A 20,478-nucleotide genomic window follows, 5' to 3' on the forward strand; every position below is an offset into this window, starting at 1 on the left:
GCCGGGACTCAAATCCAGGTCCTCCACATACCAGTCAGACATGCTGACCATAGCGCTACAGAGATGGACAATTCCTATGTTTGGTTAATTATAACTCAATATTATAATGTACATAAAGTTGATGTTTTGAGTTCTGCAGCACTGCAATTAGCAAGATGTTCATAGCGTTATTTATTATAGTACAATTTAGATTTAAATAGTGTGTGTGTGTGTGTGTGTGTGTGTGTGTGTGTGTGTGTGTGTGTGATTTGACATAAAACGGATAGAACGGTGGTTTTGTTAAAAGTACTTACGCTGAGTAGCACAGTGGTCACATGACCGAGTCTTTAAATGAGCATGCAGAGCAGTGCAAAGAATCTTTTATCGGGCTGTCTTCAGCTTGGTAAGGACTTGTGCCTGGTTTGACAGCCAGAGAGGCACAGGGGCTTGAGACTGTGTTAGTGGCACTTGATTTGATCATTGATCATGAGTAGAACACTCAGAAATATTTCAGGGCTCTGAATTTGGTTGAGACTTAGAAATTTCAAGTCACTTTCAGTCACTGATTCTTTGCAGTCAAGCACACTTTATTGCTATTTAACTGTTTGTAAGCAGCTGTGAGCATTCAGTGATTTGACTGCATAATAATTTGACTCAATTGTGTGATGAACTTTTTCTATATTATTCGTGATAATCTCCATGATAATGAACTTCAGATTTCACTGTGAATGCTAATAAAACTTAACGCTGATGAACTTTAAAGAGCCTGTCACTGGTTCTTCATGAATTAATGCACGTTTTTATGCATTTATTCCATAACTGCTATTGTCTGTAAACACTCTGCTTGCACCACGTAACTATACTTCACTTTAATAATCTGGGTATTCTACAATTGGTTTATTAATTTAATGTGAGCCTACCATTGATGCAGATATTTGTGTGCTTATAAAAATAAACTTCTGGTTAAAATTTCAAGCAACCCGTTGCAGGCAACACTAGCCTATGGGGTCATTTTCATATATTTACCCTTCATTTTACTTACTTATTTGTTGATTATATCTTGTTTTATTCACTACTGTCATTAGTAGAAAAGGGCCTCTGGATTAAGTTTATACAATGACTTGGGCTTAAAAGAAACAGTGCATGGCCAACCCTTAGTGATTCAACAAGCTATACTGAAAAATCAGGTTGTACACTGCCCACAGTAAACTGTTTTCCCAGCCACAACAGAGTTTAAACACGTAAAGGCATCAGCTGGCTTTTGGATTTGCACAACCAAACTTGTTAAATACACAAAGCTATCTACTTGAAAATGTCGAGCCTGTCACTGACACTAGTTCACCAGATGCTGGCATATACAAACAAGCAGCCTATTCTCCTCATGGTTCACAAATGGACACTAGCATCGTAGTGTCTGACTGAGCTGGTCACTGGCTGTTCAAAACAATTGACAGCTACACTACACATGCCATAAATCTGCACTACACAGTTACTAAAATATGAGACTACGGTTCTTAAAGACACAGACATGCAAGGACTTCATGAGTTAAACTATAAAAGTCCATATAAAAAGCTAAATATGTAACTTTCTGCTCTCACAGTGCATAACAAATGGAGGTTAGTGCCTGACACTGTATCATCAACATAGTCAGCATCAGAGCTCCTATTTGCTGATTTAATATCCACAGTGCCTCTGTTAACTAAAATTAGAAGCTATACAAACGTGAACAATGTTAGACACACAGGAAGCAGTAGTAACAGTCCTTGCATTTTAGAAATTCACATCAGAATTAGCATTGAGACATTTAGTCCAAACTTGTATGGCAGCAATGTTTGGTGATTTTGTCTTTAATAATGTAACACCACCATCCATTAAAGATTTTCCACACTGGCACAGAATCTCAAACCACATGCTGTCTAAAAGCAAGATTATCCTGCATAAACAACATAGTTGTATAAACACATTCAGAAGACTGAAAAATCTTGTGTGAATGTCTCAAGGATACTGCCATTCCTGGATGAAACACTGACATCAGAGAGCAATGTGACCATTCTTCCTTCTTGCTGATTTCTTTATTTCTTATGCGCATGCGCAATGTATGCCAAATCAGTTGTTCAGGGTAACCATTCTGGCAAAAACTAGTCTGTAATTCATCGAGTTCATTTTTGTAAATATTGTGGCTCTATTTATGCCAGTACTGTGAACTATTCAGATGTACAATTGCAGCTGCTTACCTGAAGATACACTATGCGCTATTAAACATAGAAAGAGTGAAGGAGATATTCTTCAACTTAGGCTACAATATTTACTGATACCTCTTCTTAGTTACATGACTAATGTACAACAGACATTAAAGATTGACTTCTTTTAACACTTTAACACATCTTTTTTTCAAGTAAAAATGAAAATTAAAAAGCAATATGCAGAAATAAGTAAAAAATAAGTTATACTATTTAGATGACAAATGAATTTTGACATACCAGAACAGAAAAGAAAAATGGATGCATAAAAAGGGCTAAAAGGCAAAATATCAGGTAGGTGAGATGGTACAAAAGCTCTGCATCTGTTATCATCTGTTCTAGGCTTTTTGTAAATGTTCCTTGGTTTCCCATGATGCTGACTAAGTGGACTCCTTTGAGCAATACCTGAAAAAAAGGAAAAAAACTTGGTATCATTTGTTAAAGATCTAATAAATACTATCATATGAGAGGCATGAAAAAACAAGGAGGCACCATTGTTTTATTTTTTCTGAAAGCATTTAATTGTGCACAGACACTGAAAGCAACTCATGATTATTGTCATAGTGCGTACAGCTTTTTTTTCCCCCACAGCATCATCATGGTATCTATACACATCAAAAGAAAGCAACAAATAACCAGAAATACATAAATCCAAGCAGTTATACATAGTGATATAAATTAATACTTACAAGAGATCAAAAATAATTCACATTTCATAAAATATCATATTACAGTGCCATCACTATTTTCTCGTGCTACTGTGTACAATTGGGACACGGGCAAGTCTTTTGCTAAGGCCACAAGAGCAGCCAAGCATAGAGCAGACCAAAACACCATTACATGAGATGCAGCAAAGCCACCAGTCGATTCCCACACGGCAGGCCGATCTGGGATCCAAAAATGCAATGACACTGAAGCAGCAGAAATGCATGGTGATTGCAGCATGGGCAGGCCAAGTACTACACCTCCAAGCTATCAACTTGTTTTGGTGTGCACGGTTTGAAGCAGTGCTTTGGCAAAACAAGTAGGCATTGAACCAGTATAAATACCCATCACTTTTAGCTGAATGCATCACAGTCTGTCAGCTCCATCTACAGGAGGTGGGCTATGTCAGTTGATGAGACAACATGCTTCTACAGGCAGCCACCATGGGATTTGGCATTCACCAACTACAGGTCTTCTCCTGGTACTAAGCCCACTGCTATGGACTTAGCACCTTCCTGTCAGTGCACTACTTCCAGGCTCACTTCAGCTGCTGCCGGCATTCTGCCCGGAGACCACCAGCTCGAGACTTGGGTGGTGCAGCTGCTCAACCACCCATGCCTGGGAGGGCATACTGGCGCTGTATGCTTTTGCTCACAAGGAAAGACACCACCACTAAGAAATGCCTTCCACTACAAGAATCATGATGGATTTCCACGTCTGCCTTGAGCTGCAGATCGGTGCCCAGATGGCACCTGTGCTTCCACGGACTCCACGTGTCAGCATTCCTGCCCACCTGTTGGCTGCCTGTTGCGTCAGCACTGCTGCTCTTGCTGTCATCAGCACATAACCTTGCCACCGCCACAGAACGTCATTATGAATTGTAGTTTAATCTCAGATAATATGTATGACTAGTAAAGATATTTCCCTGAACAACCATTAGTCAACATCCTGACAACAGCCCACCGCCTCAACTCAACCATCCCACTGTAGAGGTTATCCACAATGGACCTCAATTTTGGTGTCAGATATGTGATTGACATCAACAGCTGGACCAGAGACCTTGTCTCCAGCTGCAACCCGAAGCATCATACTGCAGTGGAGTGCAGTGTTTTTTCGTGTTTTGTTTGACTGCAAGCGCCATGGTAAGTCTGTGGCTCTTTTGCCAGATTTTAAATTGTGTTTGAAGGGTCACTATGTGGCAGGTACACTCAGGCAGTGATATGAGGGTGTGTAAATATAAATATTAATTTTTGCCAGGTTAATATGGGCAACATGACATATCATGAGCAAATGACAAGTTTCTTTGTCTACAAATATATATGGTGTTAACCCTATGTAGTGTTTCAGAAGGTGAAGCTGAGTTTTGTCAATAAGTGTTATGGTAGTGTTACAATTAAGTCTCCTAGTCATTTTATTTTATTTTTCCTGTTGTTTCTGTTTCTTTGTATTTACTGAACAGAGTTTCCACAACAACACAGTCTGACAACTGTAGAAAATGTGAGCTAGTCTGTGCTGCTTAGAATTAGCAGCGTATTTTGTTTTCTGCAAATAGCTCATTGTGTTTAAACGTGAACAAGAGCAGTCATGATTAGCCACTCAGGTGGAGAAGTTAAGTTACAGTGTTAGAATAGTATTACATTTCAGTGTCCTTGTCATCACCCTGTTTTGTTCTCATTATTTGTTGGATTTTATGTCATTGTAGAGGGTCAACCAATGTCCTTTGCAGTACCACAGGGCAATACTGTGGACCAAACATTATGAATTTTAGCAGCAGAGGCAGCTCAGCTGCAAGCTTACAAGGACTGTATGTCCAAGGAAATAAAGGCTGAAGAAAGGAACAGAGCTTTGCACAGAAGAGTTACTCCAGCACATGAGAAGAAAAAGCAGAGAGAAAGGGAAAACTGGATGGTTAAAAATGAGCCTTCTGGAGCAAGGAATATGAGGATTTTGGAGAGGCTGGAGGGTAGGACAAAAAGGGCAGTAATCATCTAAAAGGAAGTTAGTAGTGTCAGGTTAGTGGATGCACAATGCAATAATGTAGAAGTTAATAGGAGTAATGCAGAATTATCAGCTCCAACACCTTGTGGATAGGCAGAGTCTGAATTAGCTGTAGTACCAAATGGAGTATGTGTGTAATGTAGTGAAGTGGATAAGAGTGTGAATATCAACATGGGTAATTGATATGCAGTATTATCTAACCCCCCCCCACCCCCCCACCCTTTCGAACCATGGACTTTGCCATCAGTACAGTGGCCTGCATGCCTCAGGGATACAGATAGCCGTACCGTAGGCTCAAACACAGCAGGGGGGTTATCTGTCTGTTGAGATACCAGACAAACATGTGATTCCAGAAAAGGGGCAGCAGCCTTGTCAGTAGTTGTAGAGGCAACAGTCTGGATGACTGACTGATCTGGCCTTGTAACATCAACCAAAATGACCTTGCTGTGCTGGTACTGTGGATGGCTGAAAGTATGGGAAAACTACAGCTGTAATTTTACCAGAGGGCATGCAGGTCTACTGTATGGTTAATGCTGATGGCATCCTCTTGCATAAAATATCCCAGAGGAAAAGTAATCCCCCATTCAAGACTCCGAGCAGGGACTATTGAGAAGGATGTTGCCACGAGGAGAAACAAAACTGGCATTCTACGGAAAGAGTGTAGAATGTTAGATCCTTTAATCGTGCACTTAAAAAAGGGAAATGGAAATGTTGAACTTAGATATAGTGGGAATCAGCGAAGTTCTTCGGCAGGAGGAACAGGACTTCTGGTCAGGTGACTGCAGGGTTATAAACAAAAATCAAATAGGGGTAATGTAGTAGAAGGTTTATTAATGAATAAGAAAGTAGGAATGAGGCTAAGTTACTATGAACAGCATAGTGAAAAAACTATTGTAGCTAAGATAGACACAAAGCCAACACCCATGACAGTAGAACAAATTTATATGTCAACTAGCTCCACAGATGATGAAGAGATTGAAAAAATGTATGAGAATATAAAAGAAATTATTCAGACAGTTAAAGGAGACAAAAATTTAAATGTGATGGGGGACTGGAATTCGATAGTAGGAAAGACAAGAGAAGGAAAAATTGTAGGGGAATATGAACTGGGGGAAAGGAATGAAAGCGGCCTGGTAGAATTTTGCACACAGCATAATTTGTACAGAAACGAGACGGCAGTTATAAGAGTCAAGGGACATGAAAGGGAAGCAGTGGTTGGGAAGGGAGTGAGACAGGGTTGTAGCCTCTCCCTGATGTTATTCAATCTGTATATTGAGCAAGCAGTAAAGGAAAGAAAAGAAAAATTCGGAGTAGGTATTAAACTCCATGGAGAAGATATAAAAACTTTGAGGTTCGCCGATGACATTGTAATTCTGTCAGAGACAGCAAAGGACTTGGAAGAGCAGTTGAACGGAATGGACAGTGTCTTGAAAGGAGGATATAAGATGAACATCAACAAAAGCAAAACGAGGATAATGGAATGTAGTTGAATTAAATCAGGTGATGCAGAGGGAATTAGATTAGGAAATGAGACACTTAAGGTAGTAAAGGAGTTTTGCTATTTGGGGAGCAAAATAACTGATGATGGTCAAAGTAGAGAGGATATAAAATGTAGACTGGCAATGGCAAAGAAAGCGTTTCTGAAGAAGAGAAATTTGTTAACATCGAGTATAGATTTAAGTGTCAGGAAGTCGTTTCTGAAAGTATTTGTATGGAGTGTAGCCATGTATGGAAGTGAAACATGGACGATAAATAGTTTGGACAAGATGAGAATAGAAGCTTTCGAAATGTGGTGCTACAGAAGAATGCTGAAGATTAGATGGGTAGATCACATAACTAATGAGGAGGTATTGAATAGAATTGAGGAGAAGAGGAGTTTGTGGCACAACTTGACAAGAAGAAGGGACCGGTTGGTAGGACGTTCTGAGGCATCAAGGGATCACAAATTTAGCATTGGAGGGCAGCGTGGAGGGTAAAAATCGTAGAGGGAGACCAAGAGATGAATGCACTAAGCAGATTCAGAAGGATGTAGGTTGCAGTAAGTACTGGGAGATGAAGAAGCTTGCACAGGATAGAGTAGCATGGAGAGCTGCATCAAACCAGTCTCAGGACTGAAGACCACAACAACAACATAATTTAATCATCACAAATATTGGTTTAAGGATCATGAAAGAAGGGTATACATGTGGCAGAGACCTGGAGGCACCAGAAGGTTTCACATTGATTACCGTATTTACTCGAATCTAAGCCGAACTCAAATCTAAGCCGCACCTGAAAAATGAGACTCGAAATAAAGGAAAAAAAAAAAAAATTCCCGAATCTAAGCCGCACCTGTAATTTTAGACTCCGAAATTCAAGGGGAGAGAATAGTTTTAGGCCGCACCTCCAAATCGAAAAAAAGTTGGTCCATTGTAATATGAGACACAATTTAGGTCGAATGAATGACGATACAGCTACAGTAGTTTGGTTCTAGTCGTAAGCATAGCAGTTAAGCTTTACCAGGTAGCAATTGCTGTGCGTCAGGTGCTCCGTCCGTATTTATTCGGGTACCCTTCCTTTTTCACGTGCTTCGTCTGGTTTGAATCGATTGCTTAGTTTGCTTCGATCTGATAATTGCCGTTTTCTTTGTTATAGGTGTTTACGTCACTCTTAAGCTGAAAATGCATTACTGTACTGTGTCATGCATTGTTAGTCGCATTCTGATAGTGCGTGTTTACGACCTGTCGCGGCTCGCGGCATGGCTAGCTTTTGTGCGCGCTACCGCCGCTTACAAAAAAAAAAAAAAAAAAAAGAGAGAGAGAGAGAGAGAGAGAGAGAGAGAGAGGTATCGTCTCATTAGCAAAACAATGGCAAGAGACTGCTATTTCTTGTTACTTACACTGCTGCTTTCTTTGATAATGATCAACAAGAATCAAATAATAGACTGCGTTCTGAACAAGAGTTAGGTGAAAATTTTTCTCCATTTGAAAACCTTCGGTGCCGCTTCTTTAGTACATCAAATTCTGCACAGAAATTAGTCATCTTAGGTTTAAAAATCTAGTCAGTTGCCGTGCTTCATTTCTGACTGTATCACTATTAGGCATAAGAATAATACGAATATAAACATGACACGATACGTATATTATGCCGCGTTTGCTGTTGTCTCACTCCAGTTTCGTAGTTTATTAGGCAGACTGGATTTAAATGAGATAGCAGCAAACATGAAAAATACGTGGCACAATGTTTATATTCGTATTATTCTTATGGTGAAGAATATCACTGCATGTGATTTACATTTCATCAGGTTCCTATTAGCAACCATCTCTTCTCACAGGTAGGAAAAAATTGAGAACGTAGAGTTGGCCATATTGACAAACATCCCAAACAGTCTTACCAGTCGGATTTTCGTAGTACATTGAAATTCTGCTACATTCAAAGATGAGCAATACAGAATTTGTATTTACTTCGTTGGATAATGCATGAAAATGCAGTGGTCGAAATTCGGGGCGGAGAAAAAAGCTCGTCTTCCACCTTTTTTTTAAATTTATTTACTGACGCAGAGGTTTTGGCGCCAGTATTTATCTTTGTGCCTACAAAGCTTGCCTTTGTAGCGCTACATATATTCGACGGCAGAAGTTAGTTGTGGCGGCACCTACCAACATTTTTCAGAACCTCCGCTTGCTTTGCACTCGATTCTAAGCCGCAGCTGGTTTTTTGGATTACAAAAAGCGAAAAAAAAGTGTGGCTTAGATTCAAGTAAATACGGTACATAATATTCAGACAGCGATTTTGGAACCAGGTTTTAAATTGTAAGACATTTCCAGGGGCAGACGTGGGATCTGACTGCAATATATGGGTTATGAACTGTAGATTGAAACTGGAGAAATTGCAAAAATGTACAAATTAAGGAGAAGAGACCTGGATAAGTTGAAAGAACTAGAGGTTGTTGAAAGTTTCAGAGGGAGCATTAGGAAACAGATGTCTAGAACAGGGTGAGGGAACACAGTAGAAAACAAACGGGCAGCTCTAAGACATGAAATATCGAAGGCAGCAGAGGATCAAATAGGTCAAAAGCCTAGCTGCAATCGAGATCCTTAGCTAATACAGGAGATATTGAATTCAACTGCTGAAAGGAGAAAATAAAAAATGCAGCAAATGAAGCAGGTGAAAGGGAACACAAATGTCTAAAAAAATCAGACTGACAGGAAGCAAAAAATGGCTAAGGATGAATGACTGCAGGCCTATTGCTGGCACCGAGTCCAAGGTGAACACTGTGGACATAGTGTTTTCCAGTTGGTGGGCTAGTTCCAGACTCACTTCAGCAGCAGCCAGCCTTCTGCCATGGAGGGCACCTGCTCGAGACCAGGGCCGTGCAGCCACTCAACTACCTACACCCAGACTGACAATGTAACACCAGTGCTCAGAAGGGCAGATGCCGTCGCTGAGGACCATCTTCTGTTACAAGAATCATGGCGGCTTCCCATGCCTGTTGGCACATCCTGCCTTCGGCTGCAGCTGTGGACTCTGTGTGTCAACATACCTTCCCATACTCTGGCATTACAATAGGCTGTCAGCTGCCTGTTGCAGCGATGCCACCAGCCACCACTCTCTTCATCGGCATACACCCGGGAGGGCGGGGGTGGAGGGGTTGCCATCGGTGAGCGTTGTCACAAGTGGTGTCGTTTATTCTCCAATAAAATCAGTGAGTAATAATGACATTTCCTCGAGCACCCATCCCTGACGACAGCACACAGTCTCAACTCAACCCTGCCACTGTAAAGGTCCATCCATTCCACACCTCTACAATATTAATATGGAAATCTGTGTAGTTACTGCCCCACCTAAAATATCTACTGAACCATAAAGGTTTCTTTGCACAAGAGGTGTTGGTCCAATTTGAAGGCACCACTATCACTGACCACCAACTAATAATAAACAAATCGCAGGTTATCTGAACACAGATCTATGTTATGGAGAGAAACCCATAGCAAAGATACAACTAATGCTGTTTCATGAATTCTGTGTTAAAAGTTATTATAACATGTTACATAAAACGTTGACAGTAGACATAAGAAAAAAATAAAAATTTTACCATAAAAGTAAAAGTTGGTTGTAGAAGACTATAATGAAAAAAGAAAAATACTGACATCTGAGAATCAATAGTGTAAATACGTGAAAGTAAAGTAATACAGAACACCATATAAGCATAGATAAGAAAAGTGAGAGTAGTAGCATTACATGAAAGAAAAAGGAATAACACCTAAGTCATATAACAAGTGTGGCATAGTTTTTAAAACAATAATCACAACATAGAGGTATATGAAAAAATAGTAATTAAGACTTCCTCCCTTCTCCCCCTCCCCCAATGTCTAGGTAATAGTGTGCGAAGCCAAGAAGGAGAAAAAAAAAAAAAAATAGAGTGTCAAGGCAATATAACTAATGTTACATGCCTAAAATCTACCACAGTTTCTTGTGCTGGTTGGAATGGAATCATGATGTATGATTTACATAAGGAATAAACTGAGTCCCATAAGTACTAATAAGCACGGTGAACATCAAGCCGTGCAGTAGGCTGAAGACGACAAAGCAAGTGCCAATGAAAGAAAAGCCAAAAATATAATATCTGTGTCCATTTATTACATCTTATATGAGAAGTGCAATAGCTACCATGATATTGGGTAGGAAACATAATGTACTTACCAATGTAAGATGAGAATTAACTACTACATCACATAACAAGGATTGAGCATAATCTAATGGCTGTAACTAAATTCCCTTTACAGATATTGAGGACAGGTTGCTTACACCAAAGAAAAAAAAAGAAAAAATGTCTGGGTTTTAAAATGCATACCTGAAGAGCTAGGAGCACTTGGTCGTCTTCCATACTGTGGAACAAACCTCTTCTGTTGCAAGCTCTTCGCTTGGGCCAAAACAAGAAAGAAATGTCCACTCACTCATAGCTCTTCAGGTATGCATTTTAGAGCCCATGTTTACATGACTTTTTTTCTTGTTTTGGTACATATCAATTCCCACCAAAATATGGAAAGTAAACAGCTTTTAGTAGAAGTGATGTGTCTCACAGTATTGAAAATGACTAAGTGCTTACAGCTCTTAATTTATGCATTTTAAAGTCCGTGTTCACTCAACATTTTTTATTGTTTTAGTATAAGGAAGCTGTCTACAAAGTCTGTGAAGAGAATTTACTTACACTATATATATGAAGCCCTGGAGTAGCCTGGAAGCATGCAAGTGCTAATATGCACACAAAATAATTACAATTACAGTGAAACCCCTATCTTACATTTTCATCCAGTCCAGACATAAAAAACGCAAAATTGAGGTAAATTAAGAATTGAGGAAGACATTAAAAACCTCCAAAATATGAGCAAAAACATATGTAACTGACATATATGACTACAAATTATAATCCTTTCCAATATACTGTATAAAATCTGTATAAATGAATGAAATAAAATGTACAATGTAATGTTTACACACTAATTTGTGGTAATGAATTTCATCAGTTCTTAAAGAATCACAGATGTGTAACAGCAAGTAAATACTCATGCAAAAATTGAAATTGGTATCTGGTACAAGATAATTGGGCTATTTTTCCACACGCTATTACTGCATGTTGTGTGTCAAAACATGCGTTTTTGAGAGATCTTTCCTTTGTGCTCAGCCAGAAAAAAGCAAAAATTTATGAACATGGTGAGTTAAACTGAAAACTGATCTAGGGTGAAAGGTGTAAGAATCTAACATGTGAGGCGTGTGTTTTCCTTCTGTAGCCAATGGCAGTGCAGCATACTCTGGTGACATGAGCACAGTGACCTCTGGTGTATTACTTGTAAGCCTCCAGCAGGCGAGCTCATTTTACATTGTGTGGATTGAGTATGTTTCACACTACTTTTTGCGGAAACTGATGTAATCACGGCTGTAGTGGCACTGTGAAAGCAATTAGAAACGAGGCTATCGATTTGACAATCACTATACTGCTGAGTTGATGTTTATGGATATGTCAGTGGCAGGAGAATCCCTGTTGTAGCAAGAACTCTTTATGGGAATGTGTTTGTGGTTGTGCAGCATGTGAAATATTTGTGACAAGTAAGAATATGAATGTTATTGTTCATTGTTACATTTGCAGCAATTTAAACTGTCCCCTTACGTTCCTGCCTTACCACATACTTGCAAATCACCACACACTACGAAATGGACAGCCAAATATTTATTTCATCCTTTGTTCTCTAATTAAATGGAAATGTTAAAGAAAATCGAATATTGCAGAACATACTTGTATTGCATTCATAACAAAGTCCCAGAACGTGTTAATAATGCTAAGATAGAAGAAAATGTTAGCATAGAGCAGGATGTGAACTTACCACCTCTAACTCTGTAAATTACGTCGTCATTCATTATGCTACACATAAATAAAAGAGTTTTGTCTCTTGTCTTGGTTATCATAATCTCTTTTGAAGCCTTATATTTTTGATGCTTTATTAACTGACATTTATTGATAAGGGTGATGTGTTTGTCAACAATTTTCGAAGTGCCGCTGCTTTGAAACAGCGCGCACGCACGCACGCACGCACGCACACACACACACACACACACACACACACACACACACACACACACACACACTCTTTCTCTGCAAAGGAAATGAATAATCGAAATGCACACAGTTCACACCAGGGTTGTTCACACATGCTCGCAAAAATCGAGTCGAAAGCTCAATGGTGACATCACAACTCCAAAAAGTAATGTCAAGTATACTCGACCATATGTTACATGTGTTAGTGTGGTGTGGTCGATGCACTTGCTGTTGGCTGATGTAATATGTCACCAGCCAATACGAGCTCACTAGCTGGAAATGACAGTAGTTTCCTTGACTCTGATTGAGCATATTTGTCGAGACTCAGTGTCTGAATTTAAAAGACTATGTTCGATATTGTTGCTAAAAATAGTAAATTGGAAATACATGTGAAAAGATTAGACTGAGTTATAAGTGGCACAAGAAAAGGTTGCGGCTGGGCCCCTTCATCATGTATTGGCTTGGTCTGGAACACTTCATGTTGAATGTCCTGTTTCTCTATTGCTGTTGAAACCTTGCAGTAGTTATATCATGATTGTGTAGTGAAGCTAAACATGGAAGTTGTGTTGGCAATGCCGACTGTTGATTACATCAGCATTACCTCTCTCATGTCTCCCCTCTCTGCAACAGCCTAAAATACTCCCTTAACTCCGTCACCACTCGTGGTGCAAATCATGTCTTCTGTGCTACTTATAACCTGCTCAGTCACATCAAACGTTAACAAGAAGAAAACAGGATGAAGTCAAGCGAGACAATGAGTAAGGATGTAGAATCAAAGTAAACATTACTAGGAAGAAACATAAAATCGATGAATTTTTAGCATTGATCTTATGAGTTTTTCCCTGGGGCTTCGAATTTATAGCCTAGAATTGCAAAAAATGTAAACTCAGAGAATTTAAAATCAAAGTTCCACTGTATATCACTTACATATAATTGGTTGGGCTTTATGCATTTTTAGCTGTTTCATGCTTTGTTTTAGTGTATCAGATACCATGACAATGGTGTGAAAACAAAACTGATGGTAATAATAAAAGACAATTAAACAGATGTGTGTCATGCATTAAAAAAATACAAAACAGCCACAGGCAACCAACTTCACCTACTGCAGCAAATGCTGAAAATCTATGACAGTATATTTACATCCAGAAGAAAGTGGTCTCTACTAATCTAAGGCTTGAAAATGTTGTGCTTACTTTTGAAGCTTATTCCACACAATCTCACACCACCTTCTCAAATTGTACTATGCAAACAATTCTGAGAGCCTACGCCAGCTCTCTGTGGCTTTAACATTGCAGTTTCTCCTAACTTTATTTCCACACTAACAATTTCTTATGATTGAAATATTCCTTGTTGTGATAACTTATACATATCTGTACATATATGTTTGACACTCCTGCTGTACCATTGATTTAATATATGTCTGCAAGTTCCTATAAGCATATAAAGCTCCTTCTTTGACAATCAACCATTAACTGTAAACAGTCATAAACCCCACCAAGGACAAGTCACGACTATATCAATAAAGCAGACAGTTGTTTTTTATTAAAGATAAGCAGTTTACTAACATGTATCTCCAAAGAATGGCACATTCAAGACCTTGCAACATCTGAAATATTCATTTCCAACATTGGTAACTTATCTCAAAACACTCAGTTTCAAATTCTCAACTGTCTGTCTAATTTTGATCCCAAACATTTGACTACACAATGAAGTACTGTTTCATATTTTCATGGGAAGTGGACATAACAGATGATAAATGTATTCTCCATTATGTACAAATTCTCTTTGTTTACTGCAACAAATAAACTGGAGATTTGGGGCTGACTGTACAAAACGTACATTTCCTACATTATTTATCAGTTTCATTTAAAGTGTTAATATGAAACAGCAATTATAATTACCATAATTGTCATAAATTTATAAAAAAAAGTTACAGTTCTGAGGTGTAAAGATTACACCATAATTTAAAAACACAATCCTTTAGCAAAGGAGCTTGTAGTATTCCTCTTATCAGACATCTTATAACCTCAAAAAAGAAATTTCAACCGCATATTAACTATAGAATGAATACAAAGTGGCCACACTTTTAAAAAATAGTCCGATCTGTTTATGGGCCATCTAGAGGAATCCTTCCCAGCCTCCCAAGACCATCAACCCCTAGCCTGGTTCTGGCTTATTGATGATATATTCATGATCCGGAATCAGGGTCAAAACACCCTGCCCACATTCCTTCACAACCTCAACACATTCTCTCCCATCAACTTCACCTTTGTCCTTCTTAACCCAATGTGCCACCTTCACTGACCTCCACCTCTCTGATGGCTTCACTCACACCTCTATCCATATTAAACCCACTAAGCACTAACAGTATCTGCATTTTGACAGCTGCCATCCCATCCAGCCTGGTCACCTATGGGCAATTTATCTGCAGTGATGAGAATTCCCTTGCCCAGTATTCTGAAGGTCTCACGAAAGCCTTGATAGAAACACACTAACCTACTCCCCCCTCAACACACACACACACACACACACACACACACACACCTAGCCCACAAGCAGATTTCACGTGCCATATCCTCACACACCACCAATCTCCCAGCATCCCCGAGAATCAGCTACAAGAGAGCATCGCCATTACCCAATATCATTCTTAACTGGAACAACTGAACCATATTGTGCAGAGCTTGCGTTATCTAATATCATGTCCTGAAATGAGTGACATCCTTCTCAACCTCCCCTCAAGTGGTATTCCGTCACCCACCCAACTTAATCATCATCCTAGTCTATCGCTATGCCACACACACTCCCAGTCCTTCGCCACAGGTATCCTATCCATAAGACGCTGAGCCACATGTGAACTCTGATGCAAACACTGCACAGCTTTTTATGTCACTATGATATACCAACAATTTATCCACCAGGATGAATGGCCACCACCAAACTGTTGCCAAGAACCAAGTTGACCATCTGGTGGCACAAAATGTTGCTCAGCTTAAAATATTCAATTTCAGGGGCTGCTTTACAATCTAGGCCATCTGGATCCATCCCTCCACACCAGCTTCTCTAAACTACGTAGATGGGAGTTATCCTTGCAATACATCCTATGCTCCCACAATCATCCTGACCCACTGTTCCTACACCTTCCACCCAAAAGGTTCCCCTTTCTACAGCGTACCACTCCTTCCCAATTTATGTTCCCATGTCACCTTCAGCACGCACCATTTCCTACTGGCTCCATGAGTGTATCACATGCCCAGCCCGTGCACCTGCCACCCCTCCCCTCCTGCAAGTCTCAACAGTCAACAAGCTGCCTCCCCCCGAGCCACTAGCCACCCACCCCAACCCCTCTTCTGGCCTCCTGTCTCCCTCTTCCTGTACTCACCCCACCTGCCTCACACTACTGCTCCTCAACCTATTCCACCAGCCGAAATGCAGCACTGGCACTGTGTGTCCAGCTTGTGCCATGTAAGGTTTGTGTGTGTGTGTGTGTGTGTGTGTGTGTGTGTGTGTGTGTGTGTGTGTGTGTGCGTGCGCACGCTCTAGATTTAAAAAGGATTACTCTGAAAGCTATAAAGTTTTCTTTCATTTTTTCATGCCTGTTGATGACTCAACATTTCTGCTTTTTGGTGAATGCTCTCCTTTACTCCTCAAATATTTACAGTCTTAAACTTCATGGCAGATTAAAGCTGTGTCCCAGACTAAGACTTGAACTCAGGACCCTTGTCTTTTGTGGGCAAGTGCTCTTACATTCTACTAGAACCTTCCTACTATAATGAAATCTTATTATTTATGAAAACAGATATACATACAGATTCTCTGTGAAATGCTGTACTGGAAAGCACAATATGATGTACTACCATATAAACTTCTAAAAAGGGAAAGAAAGCTTTGCACCACTGCATATCTGTTAACTTATGTGGGCTTAGACTGAGGTGCAGCAGTGAATGAAAGAATATGCTATAAGAAAGTAAAAAATTACTTTTCACAAGGTAAGACACTATTTTTTCTGCAAAATAAAAACAGAACAATAATCAACAGTCTGTTCGAAAGGGTGCACCTTTGCACATCTGTGAACTGAAAATCCACTGCTGGGTAACATGCAATACTGTGTTGCTCCACCTTGTGCATTTAACAGGCTCAGACCTCCATGATACACATCCCGCAAGACGATCGGGACATTGCTGCTTAAGCCCGGCCCACTCTTCACTGGCAGACTTCCTGAGCCATCCAACCATCTGGAGGGTTTCTGTGATGATGCACTGAAAATTTCATCTGGTCCCAGAAAAACGTAATCAGGTTCAGGTTAGCAGAAACTACAAGCCATTCACTTAGGTTGATTCCTGCCTCCTAATGGCATGTGTTCACATAGTTGTGATGTGCTCCTGAATCTGAATTATCATTTTGCAAGACAAACCTAACTGACCAAATCCTGACTGTGGGCTCAACAATAAGTTGGAAGTTCCTGTCCTCATACTGCACAGCTTTTAAAATACCTTGAATAGTGATAGCTGGCATTCGACACCTCTACATGATATTGGCCCTCAACATGACTGACCCACCTCCATGAAGAACCTGCAGGATTGCACACCTGAGGCCTGCACTGGTACCCAGCCACCTCTGTACTCTTCTATGATGATCATTAGGCATCAGATAAATCTTGCAGTCACTGGCAAAAAGAGCCCAATGCCCTTGATCAAGCAGACTATTTCAATTTTACAATGTGTATCACCCAATGACAGAACATTTTAATCATGACAACAGATTATACACTTTGGTGTTCATTACACTACACAATTTGCATGAGCAATTTTTCCATCTCCCTTTATTGAAATTTTATGATACCGGCATTAGGAGCCATCAAGTTTTCATGCATTTCCACACAAGATAGTTCCAAAATTAGGTCTTTCTCAATAAACTGTAGTTCAATATTTATTACATAATGTTTTGTCAGATTAAGTTTCCATAAATCCATTCATGGATCTCAATGGCAGACATTCTACATTTATATTGAATGTGGAATTCACTTCATTTATTTTACACGTATTTCTTCTGTTTATTACAGACATTTTATTTGGAGAAGCACACAGCAGTACAGTAATTTATACTTACCAACAGGTAGTGAGTGGTGGTCTGAGGTAGACAACTGCCAAGTACCTAGTATGTTTGTGAAAATATTTTTGGCTGGAAGAATTGTTACTGGTGCATCAGGAAAGTGAAATAAATTCCCATTGTGTTTTAATTACGCACACACTTTTACAAAGCAGATGAAATACAGTATAAAAAACTGCCAAATGAGTAGCATCAAACATCAGAGTTGTGTGTTCATACTGCATGCTGTTTCCACTAGACCAATGGTACATAAAGCACTGAACTACTTGAGCATTAGAAAACTTTCTCTACCAACCACCATAGCCTATAGTGACAGTGACTTGTGAAGGAGGCTAGACTCAAGAGATCTTGAGGACAATCAGGATTATTGCTTGTTAGGAATGAGTTGGGACTTATGCTGCAGCTGATCAGTGAACAGATTTGTTTTTCAAGTAATATAAAAATGCAGCCTTAAAGGATGGAATCAAACTTGAAAGCCTCTGACAGGAAAGTCTAGATACTGAACAATCAGTTACAAGAGATCAGTGACAAAAATACCAACTCATCCAGCTATTCAGTTATTACAAATTATTTCTATTAGATAATGACTGCATATTCCACCTACAGAAAAAGTATGTTTTATTTGTATGCTTCTAGAATGCCGAGTTGATAATGTGTGCAAGATAGGTTTAATACAGCCATTTCCTGAGCCTACAGTTCCTCAAACAGTAGCCATCATTCCTTGAAGCTGTATTTCCACATTATCCACATACTTGGCAGCAAACACATTTAGTTACATAAAAATATTATTTACAGACAAAAATTACTTACTGTTAATGTGCCAAGGAGCCACAGTGTTGGTTCTGGCCCAACAGAAAATATCAGCCTCAGAATTGTAGAAGCAACTAATGTCCTTACACCAGATTCACGAGGTACTGTTATAACAATAGCTGCAGACACCAGCATTACTGCCCATATCAAACCCGACAAATGATGACCAAGCTCTGATAAGAAAGGCAATATATTAGTGCAGCATTGAGTATTATAATTGGCTGCAAAATGATTTATAACAAAAGAAAGTATGAGAAACAGCTATGAGCCACTAAATACATTTCAACATTTAATTATGTACTATTTTTTAAATGTGAAGAATGGTATTGAAATGAAGCAGTTCATCATCAAAGGGCTTTAATAATATGCAAAAATTTATGTTGACTATACAAATCATTATTAGCTGACAGCCATACAAAAGTACTCAGAGACTCTGAATGAAGTGGTGCATTGGTTAGACAGTGGACATATTTTCTTTGGAGGACTATGTTTCAAACCAGTCTGACCATATGTATGAAAGTTTTTCATCATTTCTAATTCACTTCAAAGGATTTAAAAAGAATATAGATGATTTCTTGCTCCACACTTATCCAAAGAAGCTTGTGAGGAATTTCTGATCAGCACAGCATCAGCAAGGGGCTACATTGCAACCCTTCCTTCCTCCAAATCTGAGAATGCATTCTGTGCACAAGAAAAACATGCTTTCAAATCAACTTAGGATACTACACTAAACACAAAACCAGTTGGCAAAACATAGTTAATTGGTAAACTTCATTGTTTACATGGAAATAAAAGTGTTTGGATTGTTGTGTGGCTTTTCTAACCTTGACATCTTTGAGTCTCACCCAGAGACTTTTTACTCATTGAGGTTGTTGAGCACCTGCAGAGAACCAGCTGCAGGTTAAATGGAGATTGTTAGTACTGTACATTTCCTGACCACTGGTCAGTTCTGGGAACAGGGCACTGATCAGTAGTGTCAGATATGTGACTTGTTAACCCTGCCTTACACTTCAAAGTGAAGCTAGAAGCCCTGATCAAGAACTTATTTCAGTAACATAGAAGTGAAGGGAGTCGGTACAATTCTGCTGATTACTTCACTGAAAGCAGTGTAATTAAGTTGCAAAGCGGGATCGTGCGTCTCTCTAAGGCCTGGCATATGTGGGTTGTGGCACAAATACACTTTTGCAACTTATATCATTAAAGAGGATTATTACACCAGCTCACTCAAATAATACAACCAGGAGAAATTGATATTAAGAAGAATTAACAGAACTGAGGAAAAACAGAACAATATCAGACAAAATTGAAATACATTTTTCCCACAAAAAATTTGAAATTTAGATATAAACTTGAAAGTAAAACTAATTTACATTTTATTTGGTCTGAACTTCACATTATGGCAAAAAATATTATTAAGTAAGTTCATCAGAAGTTATGTGCATGCTCAGTATATATAATTCCACAGTTTGGCACTTATTTATAAACTTAGAAAACTGATGTAAGTAAAAATACCATGAAGAAAGAACTACAAATATTTGAAACATACTGAAAGCCTACAATACATTGTACAGAACAGTTAACCTGTTTTTATATTATTATTATTATTATTATTATTATTATTGTTATTATTACATGGCACTTACTTGGCATTGTTTCAGTAAATGGATAAAAGAACGCTACAATGAGATTGATCAAAACTGCACAGTTAAACAACACATTGCTCCACAAAGACATGTGACTGCTAACCCAGAACAAGACAGGCTGACCTGCAAATTAAATTTCCATCAAATGAATACATACAACCAACATGCTTTAAACTTTACACAGAGAATTCTACTCACACATATGCAGCTACCTTACCTCTTAACTTTTTTTGCCATTTCATTTCATAAAACATGTCCTCTGTCCGTTCAAAGAAGTCTGAAACTTTTGAACCTTGGTCATCCCTTTCAGCTGTATTCAAAATTCTTGTTTTTGTGTCTTGTGTAAGATATTCACAAATTTCAGGAATAGGAAAAACAATTTGTTCCAGTGTCCTATCTTGACGCACAATCTATAAGTGAAAA

The 20,478-nt window shown here is 39.0% G+C and overlaps 1 protein-coding gene across 1 annotated transcript in view; it reads right to left on the reverse strand.

Moving 5' to 3' along the window:
• The window catches only part of LOC126184403 (inositol 1,4,5-trisphosphate receptor), a 372,462-nt gene that overhangs the window by 53,732 nt on the left and 298,252 nt on the right, over nt 1-20,478 (reverse strand). Inside the window, exons 39-42 of the mRNA XM_049926787.1 lie at nt 20,273-20,465; nt 20,056-20,178; nt 18,413-18,585; nt 2,461-2,625 (exon numbers count right to left, since the gene is read on the reverse strand). Of these exons, the coding sequence (XP_049782744.1) occupies nt 2,461-2,625; nt 18,413-18,585; nt 20,056-20,178; nt 20,273-20,465 (654 nt within the window). The remainder of the gene's footprint in view (nt 1-2,460; nt 2,626-18,412; nt 18,586-20,055; nt 20,179-20,272; nt 20,466-20,478) is intronic.

Source organism: Schistocerca cancellata, chromosome 4 (genome assembly GCF_023864275.1).
Source record: "Schistocerca cancellata isolate TAMUIC-IGC-003103 chromosome 4, iqSchCanc2.1, whole genome shotgun sequence".
Taxonomy (NCBI): domain Eukaryota; kingdom Metazoa; phylum Arthropoda; class Insecta; order Orthoptera; family Acrididae; genus Schistocerca; species Schistocerca cancellata.